Source organism: Opisthorchis viverrini (genome assembly GCF_000715545.1).
Source record: "Opisthorchis viverrini unplaced genomic scaffold opera_v5_516, whole genome shotgun sequence".
NCBI lineage: Eukaryota > Metazoa > Platyhelminthes > Trematoda > Opisthorchiida > Opisthorchiidae > Opisthorchis > Opisthorchis viverrini.
This window is the reverse complement of record NW_008752181.1, coordinates 19,318-35,123: the sequence shown is the minus strand read 5'-3', so window position 1 is coordinate 35,123 and position 15,806 is coordinate 19,318. Positions and strand designations below refer to the sequence as shown.

The 15,806-nt window shown below is 46.2% G+C and overlaps 1 protein-coding gene across 1 annotated transcript in view; it reads left to right on the top strand.

Annotated features, from left to right (window-relative positions):
* Nucleotides 1-3,084, top strand: part of T265_11551 (hypothetical protein) — a gene marked incomplete at both ends in the record, with an annotated part of 63,164 nt that extends 60,080 nt beyond the window's left edge. The window contains 2 exons of the mRNA XM_009178231.1: nucleotides 1,058-1,256; nucleotides 2,484-3,084. Coding sequence (XP_009176495.1) covers nucleotides 1,058-1,256; nucleotides 2,484-2,620 — 336 coding nt within the window. The remainder of the gene's footprint in view (nucleotides 1-1,057; nucleotides 1,257-2,483) is intronic.
* Nucleotides 3,085-15,806: the final 12,722 nt, after the last annotated feature.

Genomic DNA, 15,806 nt, shown 5'->3' with positions numbered 1-15,806 from the left:
TCACGCCACTCTCGTTTGAACGGTCATACTCCTGTTCTGGCGTAATCACTCCAGATGTAAATCTACGAGTAAAATTTCGTGGACTAAGTCAATCTATGGCCAAAAGCGGATGCAGTACATGAGAGTCACGTGATCTTGCCGTGTAACCAGCTGGCCATATAAGCAGTGACTCCTGTACGAATCTATTTTGCTTACAAAGTCAAGATTGCTGGGTGCATATGCCACTCGCTTTTGCGGTGCTCGGGATGTTCGCTCTGATAGGCTTCGGCAAGTTTGCTGGCACTTTGCAGATAGTTGATTAGAACAGAAATGACAACAGTGGGCCACGGTACATTTTGGAACATGTTGGAATTATTCATCCACCATGCATCTTAAGATTAGGCCCCTTCACTAGTTTGGTAGAAGGGGAGGGGCAAAACAATAGTTATCTCTTGAATTTAAATGTGGTGAAGAGTGAGGGTGAATCTGGGATGTAATTCTTTTGCCCTAACTTTTCAACCTTTTGACTCCTAATGAAATAAAAAGCCTGACTGAAGCATGTCGACACCAGCGCCAGAGCAAGTCAAAGCACGGTGGTTATGTAGTAAGAATGGAAATACGCCCCACCGTGTATCCGGATCAAGTTTCTTCGAGAGTGTTCTTACCGATGTATGCTGCTGCTGCTACCGTACTTCCTATCCAGTGGCGAAAAGTTAAGGACATATGGTCCAACAACCACGTGACCAGGGAAGATAAACTGGCGAGCAATAATAAGGCCGTTCTGGAGAGTCACTGCTTTGTTTGGATCAATCGCCAGAGGATCTACCGATTCTCGCAACCGAATATGTCCCTCAAAGCGCTTCTTGGCATGACAGTACATACCATTCATAACTGATATTCCTATGAGACATTCACGTGGAAAACAAGCAGAAAAAAATCTCTAAGTGCTCATATTTTGGTAATGGGTAACCCAACTGAATTTTCTGTATAATGTGAAATTAAAACGTAACACATATAGCGTGTATCTGTACTGTGGATAGTTATCAAGACATTCTCATTGGCTCTATGTGCCAAACAGATCAGTTATAAACAACTGGAAGAAAAGATGGCGGAATTGGACAAACTGATGAGTAGACTTGATACTGGGACAAAACCACCTGAACCTGGATCAGAGGACGAAGAAGAGGTTGGAACAGACGTGGCTGATCCATCCAAGCTGTTGGAAGAAGTACAGCTCTACATGGCAGAACTAGAGGCGAACAGTGAAGCAATTACCAGTAAGTTCCGGCATGTACTGATTACTCTGATTAATACAAAATCCGAACCAAAACTGGGAAGAGCAAGTTGAATTCACTCATCTACTGATCTCATTCGGAATGGGCAATAAATAGTTGAGCTCCCCCCATAGACTTCAATAGAAGGTGAACAGTACAGTAAGCTAGCCAGATCACACTATTTATGCACAAATGTGGTTTCGTCTTTACGAATATTCCAAAAGACGTAGTTTGTGGGTGTTTCACAGATATCCTATAACTTATGGTTAAAAAAAGCATACTGCATTGAAGATAAATAGAAATCCGGCAGTTCAAATCACCTCTTGGACTGGTCAGAATTCTACTGCTGTACTTTATGGATCGATTCTCTCATACCATCACCACAAAGATTTCTGAACCTTCATAGTCCTGTGGGTGGATCACTCTCCGATGAGGACAGCCCAAAACCGAGAACCACAGGCGCCCATCCTGATTCCTTTTCAGTAGTGGAGAGATAGCAGTAACGACAATTCCCCGGGTTGCAGAAGTTGTCGGTGATTATGGACTAGAATTCAACTTCCATTTATCACTGGAGAATCGAATCCTTAGATCAGGCCGCCAATTTTAAACGAGTTTGGCGTAAGCACAGACAAGTCGTAATGTGGGCTTGGTATTGATTTCTGAAGCCTTTGTAAGTTGAGTTCATTAAGACTGTTGAGATAGTCAAGCCATGGTGAGCGTATCCGCGAAGCACATTGAAACACCTGAGTCAGCGTGCGAAGCAAACAAAACATTTAGTATAAACCTATCCAACAGATTTTAATTTATACTTGCTTTTGTTCGCTACTCGCTACTCGGATTCTACAGGCCTCACTATACACGGTTATTTTTGAACAGGTAGTGAACATTATTGGAAAATTGAGGACACTCTAAATTATGGGGCCCAGTGGACCATGCTTTTCAGAATGGATATCAAATCACTTGTAGTTTTGAAAGCAAACCTGGAACTCGCTTCTGATTGCGTTGTTTGCGGGTAGTAAAGGACCCAGGAATGGTGTCCCCATACATCGGGGGCAGGGGACGTTCACGGAAAGACTTGCTACTTAATTGTCTCAAACTTTATAGATAACGTCACAACTTGTAGGCTACCAACTCTAGCGTAAACTAATACTCATTTTTATAAAGGTCGGAATAATATGCCAGTTACTCCCTCCAGTTATACTACTTTTTATCCCCCTATTTATATTGAAGGTATAACGGATAATCTGAAGAAGCTAGAGGCTGAAAGCGATGTATTGACACAAGGTCTGAACGATTATGTGAGCAAGTTCCAAAAGTTGAGTGAACACCTGTCCAAGCAAACCAAGTTCCATCGTGTCTGTGAGTGAAAATTAACTTCATCGCACAACGGTGTACAGGATGAAGGCCCGAATTGTGGAAGTTAACGCCTCACTTTTCATGTCTCCTAATCCGGTGGTGTCGTTTTCTCGTCCTCTGGATATGCGATCATTCTTCTATACTACCTTTATATGCACACGTTTTACGCATTTGCACGACACCGCTGATCAATCATGCAAACTGCTCTACTTGTATCCTTGTTTTGTATTATGCCCCACTGATTTCACTAGGTGATTCCCTGTAAAGCCGTTTTCTTCTCTGAAAAGGACCACATCGTGTTGGACTCAGTCTGTGGGTGCAAGTTCCGTCGGGTCTTTCTTTGCTTATTGCCTTTTTTATTACGGATAGAAATTCATAGGAGATTTAGCCATAAAAATGTGATTTTACTTTTCCCTTTGTTTTCACTGTATTTCAAAATGAAAAAGCTATGTAGCGGTAAGAAACAAAGTCTAACGCAAATCAATTGTTAAGCACCAGAGAGAGAAATCTGTAGAGAATGACGTGGTCGCCCATTGGTTGACGAACGAGTTGTCTTCCGTTTCTGTTAGTTGTTGCCTGCCGTCCTTGGCGCATAGTAGCAGTTGAGGGATAGAGCTGTGCATATGGCGAAATGAAGATTGAGCACGAAGAATAACGGCTCGTGAGTAACTTGGAGCCTGAGATACTAGGCGGTCACCAAAAGTGAAATAGAGAGTTCTCTCAGAAGCACCCAGTCGGAACCACCGCGGGGACAAATTCGCTTGCTGGGCCACACTGTGCGAAAACCTGCCAGCAGGCTCCTTTCATTCGCCTTAGCTTCTTTACATTTAACCTAAGGCCGCAAATAAGGGTCCAGATCGTCAAAACAAGGTCAGATGTGGGACAATTCGTTTGCAAGGCAAAACTCAGGATTTGTTAATGTAAAATAAACCGGATCTCAATTGGTGCGGGCGTATATTTTAACCGTAAATCGTGGGCAGTCACGGGACGAAAATTCCATGGAGGCACTTGGTCTCACCACCCATCAACGTAGGGTAAGCCGCTCCTCTTTCGTCCATTCAATCCCATTGAGTAAACGAAAGTCCTGCCGAACACCAGGTTTGAATGACAGCATAGCAATGGGTGACAAAATTAACGTGGAGGTGCCCTGTCTCAGTATCCTCGTGAAGCTTTTCACTTCAAAATTGGTTTTATAATGCATCCCAACCTGTCGTAGAACGTTTAGTCATCACACTATACACTTCAGTGGCATCAAAGATGGTGGTAGCCATCATCCGATAATCAGTAAACAGACTGGCCGTGATGAACCACTTTCCGCAAACAGCAGGGATCCATTGGTTATTTTGAGATTCCTGGCCATCAACTTACACTGTCCTACTATCACTCTCTCCTCTCCAAAAGCCGCCAAAAGCTTGTCAATTATGGCAAGGGCCGTATTATGATATGCTCGTTCGACCTTAGTGATGCACAGACCAGCCCATATTCCCCGGCAAGCGTCTTACTCAACTTTATTTCATGCGCTTATCAGGCACCGTTCAGTGTTAGGGATGATGCGGTGCATGAATCCATGAGATAAACCCTCACAAAAGGGATGACCTCCCTCAATCCCATTTTGCTACGGAATATCTCCCACAGGATATCCCTCACGCGACAGGACACTCGATCGAAATTAGTTTACCATTGGATGCTCTGGTTATCAGAATTGTTCAAACACGACCAACATCAGTGAAGAAAATAAAACAGCTCTCCACTTTTGCCTATGTGGTTATGACGACAACTCCAAAGTATGAAATGAGTTTCAGATAGATCAAGAGGACACTAACATATGACCTGGTTTTACACAATCCAGCGCCGGTCGAATGTTTTACGCAGAAACCAGCCACACAAAATCACGACAGCACCCATATTTCAGGTGACTTGGATACCGGTACCGAGCGAACACCCGTAGTTTCAAACTTGTAATGTTACCCCGGATACTCACATAATATGAGTCATTGCGCAAGTGATGCCCCTCGTCAATCAGCAGGTTGAAGGCCTAGAATCAAATATCGGAAGAAGGCCTTCGCTGCGGAGTTACTTATCCGGAAATGCCAACTGACCGGTTACAGACCACTGAACAGGGAAGCAAAACTCTAATCTGCATCTTAGTTACAAAAACTGGACACAGATCTTCTACCGAACGAGTCTTCCTGGAGATTCATTGACTCCAATCATTCGTCGGTCAAATCCAAGCAAATGTTACAAAGTGGCCCCGCGAATTCCGCAACAGAATTCCCTTTTTCAATCGACGCGAAGCGAAATTCTACGAGCAACACATACTACTCGCGTGCCTCCCCACCAGTAATATCACCGTTACACCGGTACCGAGCGAACACCCGTAGTTTCACCCTTGTAACGTTACCCGGTGTACTCACATGATATGAGTCATTGCGCAAGTGATGCTCCTCGTCAATTAGCAGGTTGAAGGCCTAGAATGAAATATCGGCACTTTTCCACAATCACCGCGTAATGTGAGTATAAAGGCCACTATGGTACATCTGGAGTGCAGCACGTATCAGGTTTGCATAGAGCCACCGACTTAACCTGTCCAGCACGGTCATGGGTGCGTGAAAATGGACAGTAAGGATGAAATATCCCACATCAATATATCCTCATCAATGCAGCAGTAATCAATATCTTCTTGTTAATTTCAGTACCTGATTTATTATGGTAGGCTGAAGCCGTTCGATAAAAATTAGAAGTAGGGTGAAGAGCTAACATTTATTTTCTATTAAACGAAAGCGAGAAGTTACAGTGAGGGTTCTAAAATTCCCCATGAATAAGAGAACTCTACGAGAGAACGACTTTTGTCGACCGCATGGGCACTATCTGAAGAAAATTCACTGGTATAACATAAGTCTGAAATGCATAACCAATGCTTGATGGTAACTTGATTTTACTAGTCCATGGATGAGCCACTAAACTAACACGCAGATTTGAAAGCCTTTCTAAGAAGACCAGTAGTCAAAATGCTCTGGCACCGATAGGCTACACGGAAACCCCATACTTAACCAATATAATCCTGCAACCAGCAACGCACTCTAGCCGCTGAGATGGTGTGGACAATCGCTAATCGACACAGCCACCCAGGCTACCATCGTTATTGCTACTTCGTCTCGTCAAGTATAGATCTGGCCTTACCGTAGTGAGGTGATGCGTGCACTTTTGCGACCACATCGGCTACACCGGGAGGTCTCCGGATGAGGATCGGAGTCTCCATCGTCAGGAAAATAACGAGAGGTTCTGCTTGAAGATTGTGTGGTGTTACGTTAGTCAGTGCATACAGTGAGGTGAGTGAATGAAAACGGGACGCTGTTCATCTATCCCCTCTTAGCCCTCCTCATATCTGGTCTTTCCCTCCGCGTCACCCTAATATGCTCAATGGTCTACCTGAAAGAGTTAGTGGCTCAGTTCACCTAGCGTCCCCGTTAGCCGGCACATTCATGCGCAGGTTAGCGACCATAAGCACCAAGAAAGCAGTCTTAAAATTCCGATATCCAGTTTGTCTGGTGCTCTTTATTGTTCGCATTCTGAAGTAAACAGGATAACAGACTACCCGGTTTTTATGATGGACTTGATCTCCATCGGCATGTGCTAGTGTTCCGAAACTGCGATTCAATAACCTAATATAATCGTCGAGTTAGCCAGCTCCCATTGTTTTTTCCGCTTTATACTGTGTGGTTAGAACGTGAATGACCGGAATGCTGTGTGGTTAGAACGTGAATTTACTGACCGGAATGTCCGTGTTTCGAACCCGACCTCCCGATCTAGGCTCGGGCAACCTGACAGTTAGACATGGAAAGGACGCTACCGCCGGACGATTTTTTCTCTTTTGCGCAGAATCCATAAGCCGCTGCAACTGCCTATGCTGGCATCGATATCGCTTCAAATTGTTGTTGGGGTTGTCGTTAAAAGGTCACCAGGTAACGCGATACTCATGACAAATAGATGGTCATCGTCACATTTGTAGAAAGTGATCATCGCTACCCGTTCTGAAAGCATATACGCAACATATCCCGCCTGGACCATTCCCATGCTCATCGATTCTTCTCAGCTAAATATTCAAATCGCAGTGGAGTGTCACTGTTCGCGTCTAGGCTTCGGCATTCTGACACTATCTCGTGCTTCCCTCGGACAGCCTAAAAGCTAGTCACCGGAAGGGTCATCTTCATCAAAGACAGCAACATCAGTGCTGGCACTGATGCTTCACTGCCGGAAGGGTGCTTCGACTGAAGGGTTACTCATATTACTAGTGATCCGTTTGCCACGTAAACCGTTGAGTGACCAGAACGTGAGGTTTTTAGGAACGGTCTTATCTAGTCGGTATTTCTTCAGAGGTCAGCATCGCTGGCTACAGGCCTCTTCGTGATACGATTACTTGTATTATGGGAAACCGTTCACTCTATGGTTGTTCTTCCTCGCATGGCTGAAGCTTGAAGAACAAAGTTCCAACAAGTTTAGCCCGCAGGATCATTACAAAACTAGCTTGGTCACGTGTTACGTACGCCGTTACCTTGCGGCAGCTTGGGATGAAATAAGGCGTGGGCACTAAGTGGGTTGGTGGGATTGAATAAAAACAACTAGAATGATTCAATTTCAATTATCTGAGTGAGCCGTCATATCCAAGGACTGGCTACACCTGCCGTGACCTCTCATTTCTTGGTTGACCAAAACCGTAGCAGCTGGTTTATGGGCGGCTAATAAAAAAAATGATCTGGGGAAGTGAGTAACCTTACGAAATGTCTTGGGCTGTGGGCGCTACCCACCTTCCGCAAAAGGATACACGTGACCTTTACTGTGCTTGGTTGGGGACCTTACAAGATAGGGGAGTGAGCAGAAAGGAACAGTTTCCCTAGATCATCTGAGGCCGTGGAAAAGCTCAAGTTCGTGGTAAAGTAAGGTTAGACAATTCCTACCCTATTTTTGTACACCAGAGCCTTCCCGAGAGAAATTAACGCGGTTGTACAGCAATAAACCATCCGCATTTTTAGTATTCCTGTATTCACAAGGCGCATTCGAATCACATGGCCGTTCTGTCCTTCTGATCACGCGTACCTAGCAATGCAAGCCAGGAAGTCTGCGAAAACTACTCTTCTGGACAAACTAGAATTCGCCATCCGCAATACATTGCCTGAACACCGCAGCTTTTGGGGCTGGACACGTTCTTCGACTGGAGTCCCGGTTCCGCTACCGAATACTCATTTTTTAAGTACCTAGTTGCGGATTCGCTGACACCAGTCCACATGAGCTTTGGTTCTGACACAACGGCTCTCGAACCCCTGAAGACGTCTCAGTTACGCTTCTCGCAGAGGCGATGTCTCAAAGTCACACCAGAACAGTCCGCACTGTAGCCTGATATACTCGTCCTTTGAGATTCAAGGATATAACACGACGTCATTGTTGTCTTAAATCAGAAAACACGACCTGAGTCTAAGAGATTCACGCATTGATCTCATCTGTCACACTACGATCAAAACTAATACGACTTTCATAATACAAAAAACGCCCCGAAACTTCGAGTGCCTCTCCCTGGATTAAGTGGCGTCTTCAGTGACTGCATGTCCAAGAGCATAACCTTACAATTTATAGGATCACAGCGCGTACCAGAGGATGGAATGCCTATGGTAAGCTCACCCTCTGTCTCCTCTTCAAAGGCGAGAACGGTCGACAAGCTTTTCGTCAGCGACCCTACGAAGAAGACCTATTAGGCTCACAAAGTTCCGGGGCATTCTTTGGTTGGTAAGCGTGCTAAGCAGAACCGATCAACTGAATCGAATGCGCCTTAGAAATCCAGGGAAACCAACCATGGATCGATCATACCTGTGGTGTTGTTCTAGCAACTGACAAAGTGTGAGGATCTGAACACGGCAAACCTACGAAATCGAAATCGTCCAGCTGTAACACCCTTTCGGTGCCTAGCTGCAATGCCACCCGAAGGAAGCACGACGGCCGCGATACTGCTAGGCTGCCCAAGCTTAAACAGTAGAAGTCGAGGTCGGGTTCGAACCACGAAACATTCCGATCAGTAAATTGGTGTTCTAACCACGGGGCCATCTCACCCCACCAGGTCGGAATCCTTCTTGCTTCTCTCGTGTCACCGTTTCACCAACAACCATAAGGCGACGAAGAACAAGTGACCTCAAGAGCCTGGTTACAACTCGAGTCAAACTGATCCCCCCTGTGAGTATTGCACTTACCACGACTCCGTTTTCGTTTCGAAAACTGAAACTACCACCCAGATGCAGGGAGATAGATCTGATGGGTGTCGACGGAGGATTTAACCCTCACTCTCTGGACACTGGGTTTAGGTCATCCGGACCAGCAGCTCGGTGGCCCTGAGGGGCTCTAGGTTCACCGCCTACGGTTCTACTTCGGTTATACGATCCAACTAAATGACAGTGGGTGGTCAATAGTGTTCAATCCAGCGGTCGAAACATCCTTCGTCACTGAAGACGACCGCACCACTTTGATCCTTGATGTTTTAGACCACTCGCACGGATCAACCGAAATAGTCCTTGGTCATTCCTGGATTACTGACCCTCCTATTTTTCCTAAGTTTCACATGTTCCCCAGGCTTCATGGTCGGGGTGCATGCTAAGTCGCAGTGGACGACTGGTAATTCACCGGCCCGAATTATGTAAAGGACATTCGAAAACATCCATCCGAGATTCAAGGAATGATAATATTCTGTTTGATATAGTGTTTAGCGGACCTGGTACAGACGTGCCACAGGCAAAACTCCCAGCATTATGCAAACGTGTGGCGATCTCGTTCCAGCACAAATTCACATCCGATGGTGAAACGGTTGGAAGAGTCCAGAGACAATTCTGATAGATTTGTATATCTTCGAAAGTCTGCCAGTCTGTTGCTGAGCGAATTGTCCGCCCTAGAAAAAGACTAAACAGGACCCAGACGAGCGTGTGGTCAGAATCAACAGATGTGTTCCAAAAGGAGGGGTAGCCGGTTAATGGTCCGCCCCATCGGTAGCGGATAGCAACTTTACAATTTTGGGTTGGACGTACCATCTGACCAGGCGATTTCGGAAGTTGATGATGCACAAAGACATTATGCAGTTAGAACACAGCTAAAGCATTTGTCCACCACTTTTCTATAAGCACCAAGTTCAATCCATGTCGAACTCAGATGCGTTAAGCCTGTCAACTTGTGCATTCAGGTCTCCAGCAACCATGACGATAACTGAGCTTTTAGCCCGCCGTAAAAAAGCACTCAAGGCGTCACAAAATTTGCATTTGATGGTGTAAGAGCTACAGTCGATGGGGCCTATGGGACACCACAATGATCAACTTCCCTCTTGCGAGACTTCCCCGCGGATGTTGCCAGATGAACCACACAAAGACGACTATCAACGGATATTCAATTAAGCAAAGTCCCTTCCCCCGGTGACTAAGGACGACACCGACCCCTGCAAATCCTGTCGCAGAGGCCTGAGGATCGCCGGAAGCGAGTGGGAAATAATGGAGCAGTTAGTCGAACCACAGTGGTTGCACCTTGAATGGTTGTCTCTGACACAGTACATATAATTGGTAAGCGAGTCCAGTGTGGGAGCCAGAGCAGCTTGTTTTTCTGTAGGCTTCAGAGTGTGAATATGAAAAACAGTCAGACAAACCGAGCACCAATGCTTGAAGATTGACCTCAAGAATTCTGGGACTGTCCGTACGAACCGACGCGCAGACGTCGCGACTAAGACCCATGTAAGACGAACGGAAACCTAACGGAAGGGCCTGAGGGTAGTATTATAGTGCGGTGATCGGTAAAAAGTATGTGAATCATCATCACTGTCAGCTGTAATAACCGCGAACTTGTCGTACAGTGGTTATAGCTGCCACAGTTTGGTTCACCGATAATTTTGTGAGGTAGGTTGGGTAGCTGCGCATCCGAGCCGGGAGCTGATAAATTGGTGTGTAAATACGGCACTGTTAGTGGACTGTTAAGTGGGGGGATTGGGAAGAGCTATGCATTGAAGGCGATGGCTTGGATGCACCAGCGCCACTGTGGACGTGACTGGATCATGTTTGATAATGTCTCTAACCATTGATGTGGTCCGGTTCGGGGTCCCCATCCAGGAAGACGGCAATGACCAGGTCAGCCGAGTTTGCTGGCAGTGGCTTTTATACTTCGCTGCAAAGTCATTGTTTGATTGCCTCTGGCTCGTTTCCACCCTTCACGTGGTTGTGCGAAAAGAAGCCTTCGGGGAAGTCTCTCGACTGACATACGCAGCATGTGGTCAAGCAAGCGTAACCTATGCAGTGTGATCGGAGGTGAGTTATGTCTTCCGAATACTATCCGACGTACTTTAGCATTGCTTATCCGGTGGTCCCACATAACTCGGGCAATGCTCCAAAGAAATCGATGGTCAAACACTGAAGGTCATTTGAAATCCTCCGGGCGCAGTGGTCAGATTTATGACCCATACAGTAATATGGAGCTCAACGTAGCATTCCCCTCAAAATACATGCAAAGAACCTGTCCTAGAAGTCTGAGTACCATTTGCTCCTTGTATCCAGATGCTCGTGGGTAGCTCTCCGAAAAATTCTACACGAGCAGTGATGTTCGATGAGCATGCTCATTCTTTCCATCCTTTTGTTTGGGTTCGTCATAGACCAAATAATGAGGCGAACTATGGAGGGTCTTCAAGAAGCCCCGCGTTCATATCCTTCTGAGCAAGGATCCTGCCGGCTTGGAACATGCCTTCATTTCTTGACAAAATGGCAGGAAGTGTGACACCAGAGGAGCTGCTCAAGGTCATCCAATCCTTCGGCAGGCGTTTCCCAGGCACAAGGATCAAAGTCAAGCTGCGAAAGGGGTACTCCTTGAACATTCCTCTGAGAATTCAACGGAAGACACTGTAAATTGTTGAACATCGTACGTAACTCGATAAGGGCATTGGATCTGTCGGTAGTTTCAGACAAACGTAACGGAGAAGCCTCAAGCACCAGGTGTCTTCTACTTCGCGCGACTTGTGGAAACTTAAAAGCACACAGTCGAGTCTCAATGAATGTTTGTATCAGACTTAAGAACGGGCTGCATTGTTTCACGGCTGAGAAACTTGGTCATACAGGAAGGAAGATCTGAAAACTCCTGAAAATTTGACTACTGAAATAAATTCCAGCTGCGACGGTCTTTCAAAGTACAACTCATTGTCATGGATTTATGCTTATTACTATGCTTACCTTATATACGGATGAGGCAAATGCACGAATCCGCAAGGCTCGGGTTGCGTTTGCTAACTTGCGACGGAATGGCTTATCCCTGAATCTCAAGGGACGTGTGTATCAAGCTACAGTCAGAAGTTTTTGCTGTACGGCTGTAAGACTTGGCCTATTCGAGCAGCGGGACTGAGACGTCTTCAGGTGTTCGACAATCGTTGCCTCAGAACCATAGCTCATGTGGGTTGGTGTCGGCAAATCCGTAATGAGGCAGTTCGAAAACGCGTTTTCGGTTGTAACGGGGAATTCCAATGAAGAATGTGTCCAGCACCAGAAGCTGCGTTAGTTGAAACATATGTTGCGTATGCCGAACCATCGTTTCCCGAAGAGAGTACTGTTTTCCATGCCCAACTCAGAGTGGCGTAAACAGAGAGGTGGCCAACCCTTGAATTGGCAGAGGAGTATGAAGGAGATCACGAAACGCTTGGGTGCTGTCGGTGCTGCTCGCCTTCCAGGATGGGGACCGCGTGATCTTCACTGTGCCTGTTTGGAGACACTACAAGACATGGCTGCCAACCGATGTCAGTGGCGTTCTTGTTGTCAGTTTTTATCCAGATTGCTTGAGTGAATGTCTGTAGGCACCTCGGAATGATTGTGGTAAGCAAGCACGAAGTCCCTTCCCCGTCCACCTTTGCCCTTTTCTTTACCATAAAGCTTTCAAATAAATGATGGTTGTACGGCAGTGAAGCATCGGTGATGAACATTGGTGTTATGTTGTCGATGGTGATGACGATGACATCCTATATACTCGTACTGGACCTTTGTATGTACATTTCAGCTCACCCACTCTTGCCCTTAGACAAGTAAAACGTCGTCTATCCTCGATAACCCGGGCTCTGTTCTAACTCGTTCTCGGATACATTCTAAACGTCTCAATTGACTTGCCTAAGAACGCAATGGATCCGCATCATCATCATCGAAGGCAGCAACATCATTGTTGACACTGATACTTCACTGCCGTACAACCATAAGGTTTGTCTAGTTACATTATATATATATATATATATACATATATATATATGTCCTAGAGTGAAAAGATCATCATCACCATCGACAGCATGACATCAGTGTTCAACACCGACACTTCACTGCCGTACAGCCATGGTTTATTTGAAAGCCTTATTGTGAAGAAAAGAATGAAAGTGGATGAGGAGGGGAAATAGAACTAGCATGCCACATTTATTTCAAGTTGCCACCTCGCGGTTTGCGCCATCCTGAAGGAGGCACGGAGAACAACACTCGTCTCGGTAGACGGTGTTTCGGCATGCGTAGCACATGACCGAGCCATCGCAGTCGATGATGCTGGATGTTTTTCCGTAACCACAAGGCATCGATGTTGGACTGGAAATACAAGTACATTAGCATTTTTAGGGAACACGTCGCCACATATGTTCCAACTCCCAACCTGGAGGGCCAGGAGACTGCGTTCGTCACACCTCTACCCACTGACCAACCTGGTATGAGAGACTGTCAGTATCGCGCGGACACCTCTCACGTATAGTTCAAAGGGTCGACAAGATACACAAACGGCCACACCACGATAAGTTCCAGTATCTTCGTGACGGCAGCTACGACCTCGGCTCTTCGACGCCAACCCAAACTCCGCAGAAGCAGCAAAACGCTGGAATCGCTGGTTTCGTACCCTCGACGCGTCTGAAATCCATCGAATCTCCTAAACCTGACAAACCCAAAGCTCTGATCTACTTTCTGGATCCGCTGGTATAGTCACATTGCTGATTACATCAACTATGAATCTGCGAACGACACATTACGAAAATTATATGTCCACCCAAAAAATGCCATGCATGTACGCTAACTGCTGCAGACCTATAAGCAAGAGAATGGACGGGATAAGCGTTCAGCTGTAGCACCCTTTCGGTGCCTAGCTACCATGCCACCCGAAGGAAGCACGAGGGCTGGGATACTGCCAGGTTGCCCAAGCCTAGACAGGGGAGGTCGAGTGGCGGAGGTCGGATTCGCACCACGGATTTTCCGGTCAGTTAATTCTCGCTCCAACCACTTGGGCCATCTCGCGCCCACGGGATAGTGATCGGTCCGTACGAAAATTGAAACCATCAGCCAAACACTGAGTTAAAATCGGTATCCGCAACTGAAATCAAGATGAGTACGTGAGTGATGCTATAACCAATAGCTTGGCATTCACGCGTATCAGCGAAACACTTCTAGCACAAAGATAACTCACTCTGGACCAAGCATATCAGTATGAGAGATCTCTCGAGTTGGCTCGCAGCCATATTTTAGTAAGGAACCTATATCCCGCTCTACGATTCCGCCCATTCCACAGAATCCCGAACTACGTGTCGATCCGACCATTGCTTCTGTAAAATTTGTTCCGGCACGTTAGTTCTACGGGTATGATAGACACCGTTCAAATTGCGCCGCTCAAAAAGCCGTTTGTAGTCTGTGTGGCAAACGCAGTCACTTCCGCCACGTGCGACGTTCGAGAAACACGAAGTTCCATACAAATTGTACATGAAGCCCACTTTATCATTATTCGTTGCAGCAGCATCTACCTGCCTGGCACGTGCCATCGCAACTATCGAAGTCACTGGCACCGCTCTCCGTGTTCTGGACGGTAGAGGAAGTTCTTGTAATTCCATAAGTTCTAACATCGTGAAACTACATGACTGAAGAAACTTACCCAACTTTCTCACCCGTCACAATGGAGTCTACATAGCTATCCTGTCGAACGACAGGTTAAACTTGTGTTTCCGTTAGATACAGAGAAAAATGAAAAAACGGCAAAATACAACGCTGGGGGATTGGGTTGTCCGAGTACAGGTATGACGTCATATACCGACCTAGCAAGGACAACCATGTCGCCGACACTGTCATGAAACCTATATACATCCATGGGAAGCATAAAGCAACTTGGAGAGTTCCATAACTCCCTAAGCTATCCAGGCATTACTCGTATGTTTAATTTTGTGCGTTGCGAGAATCTCCCCCACTCTGTCGATGATGTCAAACACATTATCTTCTCCCATTAGGTGTGCTGAACTGAAGCCAAGATTCTGGAAAGCTCGTGGTAGACTCATTAAAGTAACACAACTGTTTGAGCGCCTGAGTTTGGATTTTAAAGGTCCCCTGCCATCTAATACAGGCAGCTGATACCTACGATAAGTGACGAGTTCTCCAGATTCCCATTTGAATTTGCGTGTAAGGATATAACCTCAGCAACTGTGATTGACTGTCTCACACAACTTTTGTTGGTTGGGAATGCGAACCTATATCCATTCCAACTGAGGCCCACCATTTATGCCGTGAGAGATCAATAGCTTTCTTCTGGAGAAAGGTGTTGCTGAGTCATACATCGGTTTATAATCCAATGCAATAGTCATCTTAAAAGACCAAACGGTACCCTCTGGAAAACAATAAGCCTCCCCATTAGGAATCGTTACTCTCTGATGCTCTACACAGCCCCCGATTATTATTATGTGCGGCTACTAACGGTACACAACATGAACGTTTGAGTCAATGCACACGTCGAGCAACATTTGGAATATCGTTGCCAACTTGGTTGACCACGGTCCAGTTCACCAAACGGTACCCTCTGGAAAACAATAAGCCTCCCCATTAGGAATCGTTACTCTCTGATGCTCTACACAGCCCCCGATTATTATTATGTGCGGCTACTAACGGTACACAACATGAACGTTTGAGTCAATGCACACGTCGAGCAACATTTGGAATATCGTTGCCAACTTGGTTGACCACCCCTGGTCCAGTTCTGCAGCAACGAGGCGATGGGTCATCCAAGTATCAATCTCTGGCAAAAGTCGACCTCCTGAACTGCAACCCACACTACACACACACCTCATCGGGCCGGGAAAGTCGAAACCGTATCCCTTCGCCGTCTAGCCCCAGCGGGTCAGGGTACAAATGACGACGTTCTTGATCCATATGAATA